The following is a 20,518-nucleotide window of genomic DNA, read 5'->3' as shown; positions in this document are numbered from 1 at the left end:
CCAAACGTGTAGTGGAGTAGAAAAATAAAATATTGTATAATTCCAAGATTGTACTGTTTTGGAGCTTGCAAGTGCATAGCGATCCTGAATTGTGTGTTTCATTCCTTTGTTAATAACTTGTTAGATTATACTAAGCATTTTGTTTGCAGGCTTTCTATGACCAAACTGTGCAGGTAGCTAGAAATGTTGTAAGCCATCTTGTGACTCATTAAGAATAAATGTATCAAATGTTATGTAGTTAGCATATAAGCCAAGTTTTAAAGCTTTTATGGAGCAGTGGTAATGTCCCTACCTCTGAGCCAACACTCCTGGGTTCAAGTCCCACCTGCTCCAGAGGTGTGGCTGAATAGGATGATTAAAAATATCTTTAGCCGAGTTTTCAAATGCAGGAATGATTGCTCATTTTTGTGATCAGAACTAAGATGAGAATGGAGTTAATATAATCTTAATTAACAATGCATTGAGAAAGTTGTTTCTGTGGGAATACTCCTGATAGTTCAGTGGTGTTACTGTGCTGAAGGGTTTCAAGCTTGACTGTGATCCGTGCTGACTCAGTTGGCTGCAGCCAGGTCAGCAGTAAGGATGGTGCAGTTACTCATAATGTATTCCAATTAAGAAATAGTAAGAAATAGGAAATTGAGTCAGGATTTCTATTCTTAATTGCAGTTTTATGATCCTTACTGGAAACTAGTCATGTGGATATCAAGTAAGGAAAAATTTGATTTTATAGATTGCCCTTGCAATTAAATAGCTAGCTAATTCTTTTTAAGTATGTTCATGAATATCCATAAGCATACACATCTTGCATTTATTAATTGTCTTAACACATTGTTCAAAATTTTGCCCATGTTTAATGTGATAAAGTACTTTTGAAATATAATGATTGTTGTTATTTGGACCAAGGATGTCCTCAAAGGAGCAGAGAAGAAAATATTAAATGTAAGCACTTGCAGATGAGATTTTTAAATATAATGAAGAAATATATATTCCTAAACATAATACTGTTTCCTATTTGCATAAAGCACATGCTGCAAAAACGCCAGTTGAAATTTAGAGAAATTAAAGATGTTTAAATTATCTGTTCAGAACAATATGAACAGAAGCTTCACAATATAAAATTAACATGGGTACTGTTACCTATGGAACCAACTTGCAACCACAACTTTGGTCCTGCCAGTTATAGGGCCATCTAGCCTTTTGTGAGCACCAAACTGAACTTTCTTTATTGGTCTTGCAACAGCAAGATTTGAGTAACAAATACTCATAAGTCCAGTCCCAGATTTGCTAAGCATTTAATTCCATGCTAAACAACATAGCTAAATAATATTAACAACTGAAGAATACCATTCAAAATGCAAGTTAACAACACCATTATCCTGGAGTAGTGTCTGCCAAAGTAATTTTTTCTTGACTGTTGTCTAAGTTATGACTTTCATCTGTTCTCTATCTGTTTTCCATTTGTATTCTTGGGAGCAAATAAATGTTTGAGGTTAACCAACCAAATGTTTATTTAAACAGCAGACTGGCTCTTTTCATCACCTTTAAATTAAAGTAGCATGCTAACTCATACACAAACAATACTGTCTTAAAATGCTTTCAAAACTATTCTTAAATGTTTGTATACCTTTGCCAAGACAGGGAAGGGAAGAAGGAGAAAATTCCAATAAAAAGAAAGTCAAAGGATCCCCACTCAGAGAAACAAAGCTGTGCTGCAGAATCACAATGGAGGTGCAAACCCTGACCAACTAATTGATGGGAAGAAGGTGGATTTGCGGAGGTTAGCCCTGTTCTGCAGATCAAGGCATCTTCCCTAGAGGACTGCAGCCCACCACGTATGACAACAGATTTATAACCAAGCTCAACACATATACCACCATCAGCAATGGGTGATGAAAAGAATTAAATGCAAATGTGCTGGAATTAAGTACTTTATGGCCAAAAGCTATACCACAGCGAAAGCAACAAGCAGATTAAAATGTCATATTTTATGCTGTTTGAATGCAGCCGAAACAAGGAACAGGTTTTCAAACGCAGCCGGATAAAATGAAACTGAGATGATTGGCTTTGAAGCAAAATCAGAAAAGCCTGGTTTTCATTTGCATTTTTGTTACCCCCTTTGAGGTCTGAAGGTTCTGGGCTTTGAGTCCTATTCTAGAGCCTTTAGCAAAAAAATTGATGTTTAATCAGGCACAAAACTGTGGAGTGGTGACTCCCCTGATTAAATCCAGAATTAGAAGTATCAAGGCTGGTTTCCTGCCTAAAAGCCAATTGAGGTCCATAAATGGTCACATAAGGGCCTCATTCTACCATTCCCAGTATGCATGTAGCTACTATCATGCGAGAAACCAGCAGGTATACCTGTGGTCTTTTTACGAGGTGACCCTCTCTTACAAGGGTAGCCATGCTTAATAGAAAAACCTTGGAGGCAAGTGCTGCAAACTGGTGAAGAGACTCATCTGTTCGTAATACTAACAATTTTTCCCCAACCATAAATAGGACTTCACTGACTGACTGCAATGTGCCTGCCAGACATCTTATAGCTCAGGCTCCCTGCAGTACCAGAACTGGACCATTCCCAATGGTACTGCCAGTATTAGAGAGCTATTAACCTCTCAGAAGTGTGATAACCATTTAGACTACGAGGACAACAAAGCTAACCAAATAAATTGCTCATATGTGCTAAAGTGTTGGATAAAAGCAAATTACTGCGGATGCTGGAATCTGGAACCAAAAGAAAAAATGCTGGAAAATCTCAGCAGGTCTGGCAGCATCTGTAAGGAGAGAAAAGAGCTGACGTTTCGAGTCTAACTGACCCTTTGTCAAAGCTGCTTTGATTTTCCAGCATTTTCTCTTTTGGTTTGTGCTAAAGTGTTGATTGGATGGGAACTTAAAATGGATGTGGCAGCATTTGGTGGTTCTGCTTTTTCCACATTAAAACTGACTGAATTTCAAAAGTACTTCATTGACTGTCAAGTATTTAGGGACTTCTTGATGTTATGAAAGACAATATATAAAATGCAAGAATTGGCAATGCACTCAGATCTTTGGTTGTGAGTCTTCCTCAGTCCTTCAGTGACATGGGCACTTGAATTCCAGTGATTCCCCATGCCTGAGGCAAAATAGTAAGTGTCTGATCATGGATTAACTAGCTGCTGGCTGTAGCGTAGCAAATGACTACTGGTAGATGACTAACTGGCTTCTAGAATGATTGGGTAATTCCTGGTGCTGGCTACAAGCTGTCTGATTTATGGCTTTCGTTGACTGGTGGTGTATGATGGCTGACTGCATTTTGGCTCGTGGCAGATTGTTAGCTTCTGGTGACTGGCTGACTGGTTTTGGCTAGCTGTGAGCTGACTGCAGAGTGGCAGTTTAAATGAGTGTCTTAGTCTGTATGGCTTAGCTACTCATTGGATGAGCTCAATCATTGTAGGAGCATGTTTTTTTGTGTACATATTTTATGTATGTAAAAATGGATTGTCCAAAAAAAGTTGAAATTTTCAAATTAAAGTAAGCTTTCTGGAGAGGCCTGCCTCCAGAGTCCATACAGAAATCTAGTTGCTTGTGTATGTAGAGTATTACATTTTTTTAAATTTGATGCACAACTACTGATTTCAAGTTCAAGATGATGATGTACATACGAGAAAGAGATGACTTTATACATATGATTCCCAGAGCTTGCCACCAACTTGGGGGTTTTCCTCAACTTATGTTTAAGTCCTCTGCAGATTCTTTGATTGATCTGATCAACAGGACCCAATTATTATACACTATGACTACAGGATGTTAGATAACAAACCAGCAAATTTTGGTCTTCACCTGCCTGGCAATTCCTTACTTCCAATAAGCCTCTCTCCTGCCCCTCTCGAGAAAGTGTTTTCACAAGTTGTATGTAAAATAATGCTTGTTGACATTGGTCAGTTAATTGGCAGTGGAGACATTTGTGGACTGTATCTTCGTGTCATCTTGAAAATAGCATACACACTTGAAGTAAGAAATGAAATAAGACAACTTTCATAAATATTCTGTCAAATAATCTTTGCATATGCAAAGCTTTCCAAAAGTATATCCACATGGTGTAACTACTCTAGGGTACTGCCACATGGATTTTAGTTTTTCTTTCCTCGTGATAAAAAAGGAAAAACTAATTTACAACATCTGGTGTTATGGATACCCCTCAAATACATCAAAGAGATAGCCTAGGCCCTAATATTTAGTTTATTTAAAGGCAAGTGTAAGGTGCTGTATATCCAGATGTAATTTGATTAATTGCACTATGTGGCTTTAAGCAAAACATAGTTTATTCTTACCTTCTAATTAAAATGCAAACAAAACAAAGAAGAATTTGGAATATCTTAATTCTATTAGAAACCTTAACAGAATAATAGATTATTTAACTACTAAACAGCAACTGTTCTAATGTAGTAACATCCCATAAACACCCCTTTTGACAAAGGCAAATTCAGTAAAAGAGATTGTCTCACATGTAATTCTGGCAACAGAGAACTCCAGCTTTTAGTTATAGCAAAGAGAGACAGATGTAGCAGCTTTGGCAATGAGCTTCCAAAAACATCTAACATCCTCCAAAAGCTGAACTAAAACCTTGGTTCTGTGGGAACCTGATTTCACCTATTCAAGCTGCTTCTATTGTTCCAGCTTTTTCTAAAACCCCAAGCTTGTTTATTAGCTTGGAACAGACCACTCATAATCTCTGTCTCAACTTCATAATAAAAAAAGAACAGGACAAAATACACCTCTCAAAGCCATAGTATTGTCACACTGGAAACCAAGTAAGATGGAAAGTTCTGCCATGGACTATGTTGATACTATGAGTGCTAGTCTACATGAGACGGTTTTTAACACTTTTATGCCAAAAAGAACAAAACTATGTTGTGAAGCAAACAGATCACTATGTAGTTGAGAGTGTGGTGCTGGAAAAGCACAACAGGTCAGGCAGCATCCGAGGAGCAGGAGAATTGACGTTTCAGACATAAGCCCTTTTGTATCCAAGTTACTACAACCAGTGATTAAAACACAACTATGACAGACCCTAAAAATAGAAGTTAGATTAAAATCCTTTTACTAAGAAAGGCTACAACTAGCCATTGTAGGCTCCACAGTATTTATTGTGCATTGCATTGCAATACAATAATGAGATTTGGATGTTTAAATGGACTGACCAGCATGCATTGTCAGAAAGCAAAAGCCAAGATTGTAAACCCAACTTTTTAAAAATTAATTTGCATGATATGGGTCTTGCTGGCTAGGCCAGCATTAATTGCTCATCCCTAATTGCACAGAGGGTAGTTAAGAGTCAACCACCTTGCTGTAGTCCTGAAGTCACATGCAGAATCATGAAATAGAATCCCTACAATGTGGAAGCAGGCCATCAAACCCATCGAGTCCACACCAACCCTCCAAGGATACCCACACAGCAACTCCCCAATCCCTGTAACCCTGTATTTCCTATGGCTAATCCACCTAGCCTGCACATCCCTAGATACTATGGGCAATTTAGCATGGTCAAACGACCCAATCTGCACATTTTTGGATTCTGAGAAGGAAACTGGAGCACCTGGAGGAAACCCACGTAGACATGGGAGAATGTGCAACTCCATATAGTCGCCCAAGGGTAGAATTGAACCCGGGTCCCTGGCTATGAGGCAGCTGTGCTAACTATTGAGCCACCTTGCCACCAAGGTATTGTTAAGATCAGGTAAAGATGACAGTTTCTTTCCCCAGAGGACATTAATGGAACCAGATGGGTTTTTCCTGACATTCGATAATGGTTTCAGGATCATTACTAAATTCTTAATTTCAGATTTTTAAAATTGAATTCAAATTCCACCATTTATCATGGCAGGATTTGAACCCAGGCACCCACAACATTACTTGAGTTCTGGATTAAGAGTCCAACGACCAAACCCTAGACCATCCCCTCCCTATGTGTGCGTACACAAATAAACAAACAAACACACAAAATTTGCCATCCCTACCTTATCTGATCTCTAGATCTTTGCTGTTTCAAACTATGCTACCTGCCCAGCCACTCACATTCCAAGAACAAATTGCGAACAAAATACTGTACATTCCTTGTTTTTGATTCTCCTGTGCTTTAGGAGTGCAAATTATGTTATATGACTTCCAAAAATGCTTAGGCATTTACACTATCCCATAGTATTATTGCCTGTATGTGTTTGACTTGTAATGTTGTGACCAAATATAAAATGGCATACGCAGCATCACTCAATAAATGCAATACCTGAAAAACACTGTCAATCTAAAGTATATCCTGAAAAGGGGATCTTTTATTTTATATCATTTACTTTCTGACATGTTATGCTCTTTTTTTTAAAGATAGCATTTTGTTTCGGCTTTTCTTGGATACCAAATTTATCTGCCGTGTACTAGAATAATTCAAGTTTTGCATTGATTCTCATGCTTACGTTAAATCCAGAAGGTAAGCAGTAATTTCAGGATATAGAAGACAGACTATTCATGATTTTTACATTTAGGTTTTGCTGTTTATTTTTGTCAAAACTATGTCACATTATTAATAGGCATCATAAGGTGAAACTGCAGGTTTTAATTACATTCTGCAGTGTTCACTTGTGAAATCATTACATGTTTTCATTGCTTAATAATTTTTGTTTAAATTTTTTAGAGTAGTATGAGGATGTTTAAAATATTTTTAATATCATTACTCTTAAAATGCATGGACAGTTGTTGTTGCTATTAAGTTGTTATTGAACAGTAATCTACCGTCACTTTTCTAGTTCATATCATTGTTTGATTATAGAGACTGTTCTGAAAAAAGACTTATTTTATTCAAGAATAGTACTTATGTAAAGTAAAAGCTGTGGTCATGGTGTATATTGCATATGAAGGTGTTGTTATGATTTATTCTTTACTATTGGCTTCATAAAACAAAAGCTATGTATTAGATGAGTTCCTTACAAAGAACTACTAAGTATATTTTTACGTAGCTGCACCAAGAGACTAAGCATGAATTCAACTGTTTCTGTTTCTAAAAGTGAGTAAAATGAAAGATTGATTACTTGTTTTGTGTTTCGGCATGTAACCGTCAAGAAAGTGTAAATGTATTTGCAACCTGTAAGTAAATCTGAAAATTAATCAATGTAGTTTGTTGGTCAAATAAATCATAAGAAACTAACTTCGAACATTGTAAAAATGAATATCCTTTACTGCAGTGTTACAATAGAACATTTTATGCCACTATAATGTATACAATCGTTCTTATCAAATCTGTAAACGTGAGGAGAAATCATATTTAAAATTCCAGAGCTTAGACCATTGTCTGCTAAAGGCGTGGCCCTGAAAGATGGAGCAATGAAAATTGGAGATATGCAAGAAACAAACATTGTAGAAGCAAAGAAATATTCCAATAACAGTTCAGGCTTACCTAACTGTTTGCCATTAATCCTATGGGAGTATCCTGTGTAATGTTTTGTGACAGTATTGCATGTCTTTCTGAATTCTGGTACATACTGTCTACCACCTAGCTGTTCTCTCTGATCAGGGTAGAAATTGGGAACTAGAAATATTAAAATTGTATGATTTTCTCAGGTTAGTTTGAGGTTCATCATACAATATTTGAATGTTTTACTCCGATTTGTTTGATGTAAAATTGGTTGGTATTAACATTGGGTGCAAAAAATAATATTTAATGATTCAACAGAAGAAGGAAGAAGCTTTTCAAAATAGCTGAATTTGAAATTGGACTGCACTAAATCATGACTTCATAATCTGTATTGTATTTGTGTTTAATCTCTAATTTTAGCATTGGCTTGTGACAGAGCAGCAGTTTAAGCACTACAACCTCTGGAGGCTTCTTGTCTTTTAGCTCTACAATGTGCAAATTGTTGATCCTTAGTTGCCACAAAACTCGTAGCTAAAATCTAGTTGCATAACTTGCCAATAACTGCCTCCTTTACACTGTATACAAAGAAACTAACTATGGATTCAATTCCTGAAGAACAATATTTACTTTGTCTTTCTGAGCCAGTGTACTGATGGGAGGTTTGTAATCTGCCAAATTTCATCGGTTCATAGTAATAGAAACAGGAGTAGTCTATTTGACCTGTTGAGCCTGCTCCGCAATTCATTAAGATTATGGCTGATCTCTCCATCGCCTCAGCTCATCCTGCCTGCATTATCCTCATAACATGAAATTCCCCTAATATGCAAAACCCCATCCAACTCTGTCTTAAATATATTAGTGAAGCTGCCTCTACTGCTTCCTTGGGCAGAGAATTCCGTAGATTCACTACTCTCTGGGAAAAGCTGTTTCCTCCTCATCTCTATCCTAAATCTACTCCCCTTAAGCTCGAAGCTATGTCCCCTAGCCCTAGTCTCAACCACTAGCAGAAATAACTTGCTTGCCTCTATCTTACCTATCCCTTTCATAATTTTGTATGTTTCATCTCCAAAATCAACCTGGTGAACCACCTCTGTATCACCTCCAAAGCCAGTATATCCTTCCTCAAGTAAGGAGACCAGAACAGCGCACAATACTTCAGGTGCGGCCTCACCAACACCTTGTACAATTACAGCAGAATCTCCCTGCTCTTATATTCAATCTCTCCAGCAATGAAAGCCAATGTTCTGTTTGCCTTCCTGATTACCTGTTTCACCTGCAAATCAACTTTTAGTGATCCATGAACGAGCACGCCTAAGTCCCTCTGCACAACAGAATGCTGCATTCTTTCATCATTTAAATAATACTCTGACCTGCTATTTTTCCTTCCAAAGTAGAGAACTTCACATTTATCAACATTGTACTCCTATCTTCCAGATCCTGGCTCACCCACTTAACCTATCTAAATCTCTCTGCAAACCCTCCACGTCCTCTGCACAGACACCCTAGGGTGCATTCCATCAGGACCAGGGGATTTATCTACCTTTAGCCCCTCAAGTTTGCTCAACACTACCCCTTTAGTGATAACAATTGAATTGAGGTCCTCACCTCACATCGTATCCTTAACATCATTCTTTGGCATGTTAGACACATCTTCCATTGTGAAGACTGATACAAAATAGTTATTCAAGGCCTCAGCCATTTTAGCATTAGCCAATATTAATTACCCTTACTCATCCTGCAAGGAACCTACGTCCACTTTAGCCCACCTTTTCCATTTTATATATTCATTAAAACTTTTCCTGCAGGCAAGATTTCTACAGATGGTGTCACATCAGTAAAGAAGCATTGTGTTCTGTTATAAATTTAATCAGTGGGTGGATTTTGCTGTTAAAGCAGAACATCTTTCAAACCTGATATTAAATTTATTCTGATAGCTGGTTGTAAAATGTACAGCTTGTTGTCCTTTGCCCTTGTATCTATATGACTTAAAACCCAAGGAACTACTTGTGATGTCAAGCATCAATGCCATGATTATTTTATTTGATTATGATTATTTTAGTTATGTGAATATTTATTTTAATTCCACTCAGTTAGTAGAATTCTAAGTTAAAGTTGGCTAATTTTAGCTGTGTTGTTAACTTTGCTCGCTGAGCTGGAAGGTTCGGTTTCAGACGATTTGTCACCATACTAGGTAACATCATCAGTGAGCCTCTGGATGAAGCAGCGGTGGTATGGCCCACTTTTTATTTGTGTTTAGGTTTCCTTGGGTTGGTGACGTCATTTCTTGTGGTGACATCATTTCCTGTTCTTTTTCTCAGGGTCGGTAAATGGGATCAAAGTCATTATGTTTGTTGATAGAGTTCCAGTTGGAATGCCATGTTTTAAGGAATTCTCGCGTGTGTCTCTGTTTGGCTTGTCCTAGGATTTACTGCCTCCTGAGAAAAAGAACAGGAAATGATGTCACCACAAGAAATGATGTTGCCACAGGAAATGACATCACCAACCCAAGGAAACCTAAACACATAAATAAAAAGTGGGCCATACCACAGTGCTTCATCCGGGGGCGCACTGATGATGTTACCTAGTATGGTGACAAATTGTCTGAAATTGAACCTTCCAGCTCAGCGAGCAAGCCTACATCCAGAACCTCAACCTGAGCTATAAATCTTCTCAAAACTCACTGTGTTGTTAACAATTGAGTTCCAAGCTGACTTGGAACTATCTTGCCGTTCCTTCACTGTCACTGGGTCAAAACCCTAAACTTCCTTCTGAGCAGTATTGTAGGGTGTCCCCACATCCCAAAGACTGCAGCAGTTCAGGAAAAGCTCACCACCACTTTCTCAATCCAAAGTAGGAATTGGCAATAAATGCTGGCTTAGCCTACATTCCATGAACAAATAAAAAAATGTTAAATTGTTAAGCTGAAATGTGAGTCTTAAATATCCATATCTTTTGTGGCATAACATTTGTGATCAGTCATTTGCTTAATGAGACATAAAACTTAAGATAACTGTTTTGGAGTCTAAAACATAAACTAACTGGAAGCATCTCAGCATAGAACTGTAAGACAGATGCAGCAGCGCAACACAAATTAGTGTTTTATGGTGAATCAGTAGGATTTCAGATTCACACCAGTAATTTACATGGTATTAGGAGAATCACAGTTAATGGATTGGTACTTAGGGAATAAAAAAAGCTAATTCCAAACAGAGCAACATTGGGAGATCAACTAATTTATTTGCTGTGGAAAATGTAAGAGTTTGTGGTGAGGAAAAATGAGAATACATAAAAATGTATTCAGTATTCCTTGTTCTCATGTGGCTTGGTTAAAAAATATTTTTATTGATAATGATCTTGTTAAGCACATTGGAATGTTTTACTACATTAAACGGGCAATGAAAATCTAAGTTGTTGCACTTTATACTTTCTATTGCGCATAAAAGTAGATAATTTCCTTATTGAGGGGAAATGCCAATGCTGAGGAAAGAAATATCCTCCATTCTCATCCACACTCCTGGTATTCTGAGTTCCATGTGTGATTCTTTTCACTTTTTGTTCTCTCTCTCCATGTTAAGAATTGTAACATCTCTAGGGATTTTCAAGATACATCTAATTTTTAAGCTAATTTATATTCTATTACATGGCCTTATTTTACCCCCTCGCACTAGAAATACTGCCTTTGTATCATTTCAATTTCCTAGATTAGTCTAATTAGCCACCTTTTGTACAAAACTGATATGTTTTTAGTTTGTGGGCTTCAGATTTCTGTTTTGTGTTCCATATGTTTTTACAAATATTTAATTCAAGTGTGAGATGTATGCTGAAACTTATAATACTAATTGTGGAAACGGCCTGTCATTCCATGTTATGTCAGTTTTAGAATACAAGGAAGATCAAAATGATACTGATCTAAAACACCAAAATTAATCATAACATCTATAATTGTTACAACAAGGAAATGCGATCTGCCCTTTACAAAGCATAATATATTCTCCTTCATCATCTTGTCATTGTCATAAGCAAAAATCACTTTGACGAGCCAAAAAATCTCTTGAAGGAAGTAGTTTGCTGGAGAAAATGGTGTTTTTGCTTCATAATTCTAAGTCAATTATAAGAGGTAGCCAATAATTAAAGAAAATATGTAAAATATTTGACAACCTCTGGTCATAAAGTGTACATATTATATTTATTTTGTGATATTCAGTTTAAACATTGTATATATCTTGATGCAGTCTTTAGTAAAGGATTATCTCCATGAAATATCATAATTCTGTGTATTGTGAAGTATTAGTCATATTTTCCTATTAAGCATAATGTGAGAACTTAGCTTTATGAGCTCTTAATTTTCTTTTTCCGTTTACTTATCTTAGCTAAGGCTGTCTTTTAATGAAGACAGTACGTTCCTTTGTGATCATCTTCCCTGATCTAACCATACCTAATTCTCATTGGCACTAACATTCCTGTCATATAGTTACCTGCTGAGGTGACTGTCAAGTCATCATTGGCACTGCAATGGAGTTGAAAATTCCACCATACAGGGAAACGTCCATGCAGGTCCAATCAGTAAACATTTTGCCCTATTTCATCACATTTTGTGAAGAGGAAACTTGTAGAAACTTGTACAAAGAGGAAAATGTCAAGGATAACTGTTTGGGGTATTATAGAGGAAATTGGGCAGAGATAAGAATATGTATTTTTGCTAGCAATCCTGTGGCTGTAAAAATGGAGTTAAATGACAGCAGCTGTATAACAGAGAACACATGTTGGAATAGAATGGTGGACTTTGTCAAAGGCTGCAGAGGTGATAAGAAGGGAAATATCATCACAATCCCAGCTACAGAAGATGCGATTTGAATAAAATCAAAATACTGCAGATACTAGAAATCTGAAACAAACTCAGAAAATACTTGAGAAACTCAGTGGATCTGACAGCATGTGTGGAGGAAAAAAACTTAATAGTTTTGAGTCCATTGTGACTTTTCTTCAGCGTTCCTCTTGTGTTTGTTACAGAGGATCTCCTTTGTGGTTCTGGATAAAGCTGTTTCAGAATCATACCAGGGATGGAATACAATATAGGCTGGTTAACCTGACATCGGTGGTGGGGAAAATGCTGGAGTCAGTCATTAAGGATGTAATAACTAAGTATTTGGAAAGCGGTGACAAAATTGGTCCTAGTCAGCATGGATTCACTAAAGGGATTTTACGCTTGACAAATCTTCTGGACTTTTTTGAGGATGTGGCCAGTAGAGTAGACAATGGTGAATCAGTAGATGTTGTGCATTTGGACTTTCAAAAGGCTTTTGACAAGGTTCCACACAGGAGATTTGTAAGGAAAATTAAAGCTATGATATCTGAGGTAATGTATTGACATTGATAGAGAACTGGTTGCCATGATGTGGAGGTGCTCGCGTTGGACTGGGGTGGATAAAGTTAAAAATCTCATGACACCAAGTTATAATACACCAGGTTTTTTGGAAGTACAAGCCTTTGGAGCGCTGCTCCTTCGTCCAAATAAACCTGTTGGACCTATAACCTGGTGTTGTGTGATTTTCAACTTAATCCTCTGAGGAATAGGCCTCAGCCAGAGGACTTTTGGAACCAGAAACTCTGATTGGCCTGTAGCTTCTGGCGATCTGAGATGCCAATATTGAGGCCTGTAATTCACTGACAGACTTGTCCAAACTTGCCAATAAGTTCTTGCTGAGCTGAGTGGGGACAGTTGTATTAATTTTATTGGTGATTGTGGGTGGTGCTTGCACCCATACTTTTTATAACCCCATTTCTACACTTCCCAGCCAGGGAATTCTTCCTGTGGACGTCTACCAGATCAGTGGACTAGATTGTAGGAAACTGGAATTCAGGAGTGTGACAATAGATTCATTTGGAACAGAGGGAGTTATGACAAGAGAAGGATTATTAAATGGGGATTAGGAAAAGTGAAAGGCTGGGGTAGGGTGTGGGGATTGAAACATTAGAGGTCAGGCAGGAAAGAGGCTGTTGGGAAAGTCAGAATGAAGGATGTTTGGACATGTGGCAGGATACAGAAATATAGACCCTAGATTGGAGGGATAGGGGCTCTGCGTGGAGGACGTTGGGGGTGCAAAAAAGAATAAGAACATAACAGTAGATTTTTGACAATTTGGTCAAGAACTTTCTATAGGGCTAGTAGCTGGCAGATTGCAAGGACAGAAAGCTAATAGATAAGTTGTTGAGTTGATGGTTTTGAAATCAGGTTGGAATGCCACCTTCTTTGGGATGTGGACGTTAGTAACAAGACCAACCTTTGTTGCTTTAATTGCCCTTATCAGCTTTTTTTTCTCCTGAGCATACTGTTATTCATCCCTATGACTTCCTGTCATTCTGTCTGACTGGGCCCTATCTCTCCCACCTCCATAACCACTGCAAACCAGTGAGTACAAGGACAGTGCTGTTATGAAGAGTGCCAGGATTTTTGCACTTCAAGAATGAAAGACTGGCAATATGATTCCAAATCAGACGTGTGTGAAGTAATGAAAATATTTATGTGGTTGCTTTTATTATTTGTTAGGAAAATTAGAACAAAGACTACCATAATACTGGTTTGATGTGCTCTTGCGATACCACTTTCGTCCTAGTAATAAGAAATGGCCTAAATTTACCTCCATAAAGGAACGGTTCAATCTTGGTCTTTCGGTGGTTTTTATTTTCTTTTTGAAGTGTGAGATTCTTGTTTTGTTTTGTCAGATTGTATGCAAATTTACCAAAAGGTCTCTTGTCTTATTCTATATGATGTATTCATATTAAGTATAATATTCTATTTTCTTTTTCAGTTGCCTGGTTTGGTTTTGATTCGGGTTCAGCTCATCCTGACATTCTGTTCTCTAATGACAACCTCACTGTTACCTGCAACAGCTATGATGACAGGGTAGTACTAGGAAACACTGGATTTTCCCGAGGTATCCATTACTGGGAGCTGAGTATTGACCGCTACGACAACCATCCTGACCCTGCATTTGGTGTGGCCCGTATAGATGTCTTGAAAGATGTCATGTTAGGAAAGGATGATAAAGCCTGGGCAATGTATGTTGACAACAATCGAAGCTGGTTTATGCATAACAACTCTCACACTAACAGGTAAAGTGAAAAATGATGATTATTGTTAAACTATTCAATGCTGGACTCAATTGAAATTCGTTTGCATCAGAAAAACTGCATAATTTATCCAGCCTATCCAAACTTCACTATATAAGCAAAAATTAGATACTCATTCTTTCCAGTTGATTTTTAACAAGTCTAATTGAAGAGTCCGTGAAATAATTCCATAGAGGCAGCATCCTGTCACCAAGTCACCCATTATTCACGTGTGAAAAGTCCTTGACACTAATCCAGCTTCCTCAGAGCCACGTCTCAAGAGTGAACAAAACCTTTGACTTTCATGTTTGTTTCTGTCAGCCAGAGCTCCCTGACTGAGGCTGTTAATTTGGTCCAGTCAGGGAAGTCCTGTTCTATGAGGTCCACCTGGCTGAACCCATTGCAATCACTACTGTCAGTCCCTCTTGGATCTTTTCTACATATCCTCCCTCCAATACTGATTAAGAGTGAGAATTTCAGTTCCTGTACACAAACTTGAGAATGTATTTTAATGTGTTTAAGAGTTGTCTAGAAAAATATGAAAAGTAGGATCGAAAAATTATCATTCAGCCCAGTGAAGCGCATTCCTTTAATATTATATATATAATCATTGTGCACACATGTTGAATTACGTATTTTAAATTGTCGACCAGTAGTTCAGAATTGAGTATTGCTAAAGAAATATATATTTGTCAAAGCGTTTTGTTTTGCACGCATCAGGACTAAATAATAAATGCTAAATTAAAGGAAAAACAACATTGATACTGTATGAGATGACAGTGCTGATTGTGAATTGTCATGAGCAGTGCAAGATGAAAACTTTAACAATATTTGCCTTTTTTTCAGCAATAACATGTATTTTATTAATGATATAAAATACCCAATACTCATCATTACTCTTCAGGGCATTGCAAAATGTTTCTCATTCCAAAAAATTTGTTTTGAATTCTTTCCAGAGGTACAGTGGGTATATTAGAAAAGAGGTTAGGAAGATCTTGAACTGTTGAAATGGAAAAATGAAAAGAATAACTCAAATTATTTATCTATTAAAACACAATTTTGTAAAGTTCTGCTACAACCCACTTGTTGAGGATTCTAAAGCCACCTTGAGTTTATTTATTTCTCTCATGACACCACATTGTTGCTAAATTATCAGGTTGCTTATCTAACAATCAAAACTAGATGAGCAGAAATATCCTCCAATTAAATAATGGGACAGCTCAAGATGCTGCTTTTGACCCCTGCTCCTGATTGTCACATATAATTGCAAGATTAGCTACAGACCTTACATTTGTGCCATCACTAAGTCTGCCTATTTCCACTTCTGTAACCATGCCCTACTTTGGCCCTGTCTCAGTTTGTCTGCTTCTGAACCTCTTATGCCTTAGTAATCTCTAGAGTGGACTTTTCCAATCTCCTACTGGCTGGTCTTTCACAGTCTACACTCAGTAAGCTTGTGGCTACCTAAATCTCTGTGGGCATCATTTTAACTGCCTGAGACTTATTTCCTTATCATTCCTCTACACTAAGTCCCAGTAAAACAATATCTTGATTTTAAAATTCTCATCATTATTTTAAATTCCTTCACCATCTTGCTCCAGTATATCTATATTGCCTCCTTTAGCCCCATAACTTTCTGAGATATTCAGCTGCATAGTTCCAAAGCTAGGAATAACCTTCCTACAGCTCTTCTCTCCCCACCTCCCCAAACACACACACACAAGTCCTCCTTTACGATTCAATGACATCTGTGCTTTTCGTCATCTGACCAACTGCCTGATGTAGTTCAGTTTCCTATTTTGTTTTATTATGTTCCTATGGTTCAACCAGCTGAGGAGGGATCACAGCTGGTCTTTTTTTTCAAAATCCTATTGCAATCAGTTGCAACAAATGTCTTCTTTTTTCCCTTTTAGCACAGAGCTAACACGCTTTAATTAAATTTAGTGAGCCAGATCAAAAATGAATGGGAATCATTTCCAAGGTATCATTGAAGAAAGAGAATGCAGTTTTATTACCTGAAAGGACAAAGGTAAAATGTGACAGCAAACACAAAAACACAGTTTACAAAGTAATGGGCATGATGGGGGCAGGTATTTGGTACAGATAACAGGTAAGGGAAGTTGCAATTTAGTTTAGAGTCTTTGTGAGGTAAGAATAAAAAGACCTGAGTCCAACTATTCAGCTGTGATTTTATTTTCTCCATAATAATAAAACTGCAGGTGTCTCAAAATCCTATCCTAATTGAATCATTGCTATTATCCCAAGTTCTTTTTAATCAGCTAGTGTCTGAACTTGAGGTTTAAAGAGAGGCTTTCAGTTCTTGTTCAAAAATCTCTTCTTCCTTATCTCTCTTCTATTGCTGAGAATCCAATTGTAATCAGTCGCAACAAAAATGTTATTTTCCAGTTTTAGCACAAAGCTTGTCAAGCTTCAATTAAACTTAGTTATCCAGGTCAAAAATGAAGAGTCAATTCCAAGGTGCTATTGAATGAAAGAAAATGCTCATTCAAACTTGATAACAGTCCATCTTTATTTTCCTGAGTCTGCTCTTGGCTTTCCCAAGCTGAGTACTCTGTATATAACCTTTCATCCCAATGTAAAGTTTCCAGAAAGATGTGAATAAACTGGAAGATATGCATTGAGTTTCAATGTTCTTTTCAGGGTACCCCTGTTTATTGATGGGCTTCTGAGCTTGGCTCAATCTATTCAGGAGATTACAGCATCTGTTTTAGCTAAAGATTTGTCCTTTTTAAACTTAAGTCCACGAAATTTTCTGGTATTTTAAAGTCCAATTGTGAAAGTTAATTGATGATCCATTTTCACTGCAATTATAATAAGTGCCGTGAGATGTTTCATTAGGTCATTGGTGCTATGTATACATAGTTGGTTTCCTTTCGGCACTTATTAAACTAACCTTTAATTATGTAGCACTATTTATGAATTGTGATCTTACCAGAGTTAACTGTACAATCTTAAAATCCAACACTTCAGGCAGCTTCTGGGCAGATAAATTGTTATTGGGAGGACACTTGATGCAGTGCTAATGAAGAGTTATTGACTAGAAACATTCTCCACAGATGCTACTTGATCCACTGAGTATTTACAGTATTTTATGTTTAATCTTTAGCATGTATCAAAATATCAGTGTAATATTGATGTTGCTGGACTAATAATCAAGTTGACCTACAAATGTTCTGAGGAAATGGGGTCAAATCCTAGCTGGAGTGGCACAATGGCTCAGTGGTTAGCACTGATGCCTGATAGCACCAGGAGCTTGGGTTTGATTCTTCAGGCAACTATGTTGAGTTGCACATTCTGGCCATGTCTGTGTGGGTTTCCTCCAGGTGCTCTGGTTTCCTCTGTCAGTCCAAAAATGTTCAGGTTATGTGGATTGGCTATGGGAAATACGGAGTTACAGAGATAGGGTAGGAGGATGTGTCTGGTTGAGATGCTCTTTAGAGGGTCAGTATGGATTTGATGGGCTGAATGGCCTGCTTCAACACTGTAAGGATTCTATGATTCTAGCTTGACAGCTGGTGGAATTTGAAATTAGAAAAAAATCTAGAATTGCAAACCTAGACTAGTTATAGTGTTCATTAAGCTGGTATTGATTATTACTAAAAACCTATCTGGTTTACTGATGTCCTTAAGGCAAGAAAATACCCAGACCCATTCTGGCCTACATGTAACTACAGACTTAATACAATGTGGTTGACCCTTAACTAGGTTCTGAAATGCCTTGCAAGCTACTAAGTTCAGGGGTAATTCGAGATGTGCAACAAACGCTGGCCTTGTCAGCAACACCCATATCCCTTGAAAACAAAGTGCTTCCTTCAAGTGAAGATGGACCAATTTGGCAGTGGAATACTTTTTTAGTGGATTCTGGTCAAGTACATAAGAGAAAAATTAATAAAAAGTTTTGCTGATCAAGTGAACTCAAAGGAGTTGAAGGCTTATGGAGCAAAGGTCCTGGTTTGGCAAATACAGTAGTCTGTAAAATGTGAAATTGTAACATTAAGATTATTATTTTATACATGTAACAAATGAGCACTCTTACTTCTTTGTTCTAGAACTGAGGGAGGTATTACCAAAGGAGTCACTGTTGGTGTGCTCTTGGATTTCAACAGACGAACACTTAACTTTTCCATTAATGATGAGCAACAGGGACCTGTTGCCTTTGAAGATATGGAAGGTCTCCTGTTCCCAGCAGTAAGCCTGAATAGAAACGTACAGGTGTGTTCTGTGGTACAATACTTAATTCTATACGTTTTCAAAAAACATAGTTCCTTCTATGATAGTTTTATTGGATGTTTCAGATTTTTTACTCTAATAATCCCGTAATTTGAATCTGAATTCTTTTTTATTCTCCCTGTGTCATGACCAAATAATGATGTGGAGGTGCCGGTGCTGGACTGGGTTGGACAAGGTCAAAAATCTCACAACACCAAGTTATAGTCGAACAGGTTTATTTGAAAATACTAACTTTCGGAGCGCTGCTCCTTCATCAGATTTTAGTCTTAAACCCGTTGGACTATAACCTGGTGTTCTGTGATTTTTGACTGTGACCAAATAATGTCATTTTTATTGTGCAGTTCGAAAGTGAGTCTTTTGTAAGAATCAAGTTTTTAAATTTTTGTCATTAGTAACTGGATTGTAATGAGAAAAAAACAGTTTAAAAAAATTAGATTTACTACACTGGCTTCATAATTTGTCAGCAAGGATATCGATTGTGAACTATGCTTTTGTAGCAAGAGGTTCCTACAATATGCAACCAATGAGGAATTAAGACTTTCTCAACAAATGCACCTGATTTGGTTCTCAGCTAACTGAGCAGGTTGGAACTGGAAATAGGTTACAGACACACAGACAAATGGAGAGAGAATGACACAGAAGTGTGTGTAATTGTTCTCCCCAGCAGGAGCTACCTATTCTCTACAGTAAATAAACTCTGTTTAAACTTGAAGACAACCAGTTACATTTCCTGCAATAGTTGGTTTGAGCTATGATCACACAAACAAAAGCCAGACAAACTCAGCTGAGGTAGCACCACAAGCAGAAAGACCCTTTAATCTAGTTACCAGAAACCTATTGTGGGAGCGAGGCACTGTGGAGAAATATTATGTATAGTTCATGAAATTCCAATAGCTGGGCAAGTTTGCATACGTGAAGAAGGGCTCATGCCCGAAATGTCGATTCTCCTGCTTCTTGGATGCTGCCTGACCTGCTGCACTTTTTCAGCAACACATTTTCAGCAATGTTGAATGAGGAATCAAGTATAAGGAATTATGGGGATGTGCAAATTTATTTACCTTTTTTCTAAATTTGAGTGTCACTGAAGATGCACTGAGTGTTAATTGGTTCTTAGAAATAACTGAAAAATAGTTATTTTTCATCAGTTATATTCTCGACCTCTCTATAGGTGACACTCCACACTGGTTTGGAAATTCCTCAAACACCTCCTGCTGCTGCTGCCGCCGCTGCTGCTGCTTGTGCTACAGCAAGAGACCCAACAGCATCCTAATCCAGGTCATTCTACAAAACCTGCTGTATTGTCTTTTGGGATCCAAGTGACAGGAATCCCTGCCTGCTGCTAAGATTCTTAAAAGATTCAACATCTCTTGATACAAGTTTGCTAGTTGGTGCTTAATGACTGGAGGAATACCAAAAATAGTTGAAGTTTCTACAGTCATGATATCAGAACATTTGTGTTTGTTTTGACGCTTCGTGCTAACTAAAATTGTAAAAGTATCAATGCAGCCTGAAATGTAATTTAATGTCAAGCATATTTTCTGTTTACTGATTTATTTTTTATGCTACTAAAATTGTCGTGCATACAGGTTTAGCTGCCGCAGAAAGAAAAACTGCAGTGCAGTGTAATTGTAGAAAGTGCTATATTTCTAATCAATTACATTGCAAGGTATTCACAGTTGCTATTAACCTCCAGGATTTATTCTTTCCTGTTGCCTTTGAATCTATATTCAACACCATTCCAAATCAGCTATTTGAATTACCAAAAGTAATCTGCACATC

General features: G+C 37.4%; 1 protein-coding gene across 4 annotated transcripts in view; it reads left to right on the top strand.

The window, feature by feature from the left end:
* trim9 (tripartite motif containing 9) overlaps positions 1-20,273 on the top strand; it is a 92,662-nt gene extending 72,389 nt beyond the window's left edge. For all 4 annotated transcript variants that reach the window (XM_087989850.1, XM_043697628.2, XM_087989849.1 and 1 more), the window contains 3 exons: positions 14,188-14,491; positions 18,559-18,721; positions 19,908-20,273. In XM_087989850.1, coding sequence (XP_087845976.1) covers positions 14,188-14,491; positions 18,559-18,721; positions 19,908-20,009 — 569 coding nt within the window. In that variant the 3' untranslated portion in view covers positions 20,010-20,273. The remainder of the gene's footprint in view (positions 1-14,187; positions 14,492-18,558; positions 18,722-19,907) is intronic.
* Positions 20,274-20,518: the final 245 nt, after the last annotated feature.

The sequence above is a fragment of the Chiloscyllium plagiosum genome, unplaced genomic scaffold (assembly GCF_037043375.1).
Source record: "Chiloscyllium plagiosum isolate Xiang-an unplaced genomic scaffold, Cpla_swu_hap1 HiC_scaffold_8, whole genome shotgun sequence".
Classification (NCBI taxonomy): Eukaryota; Metazoa; Chordata; class Chondrichthyes; order Orectolobiformes; family Hemiscylliidae; genus Chiloscyllium; species Chiloscyllium plagiosum.
The sequence above is the reverse complement of the archived record's forward strand: the minus strand, read 5'-3'. Positions and strand labels throughout refer to the sequence as shown.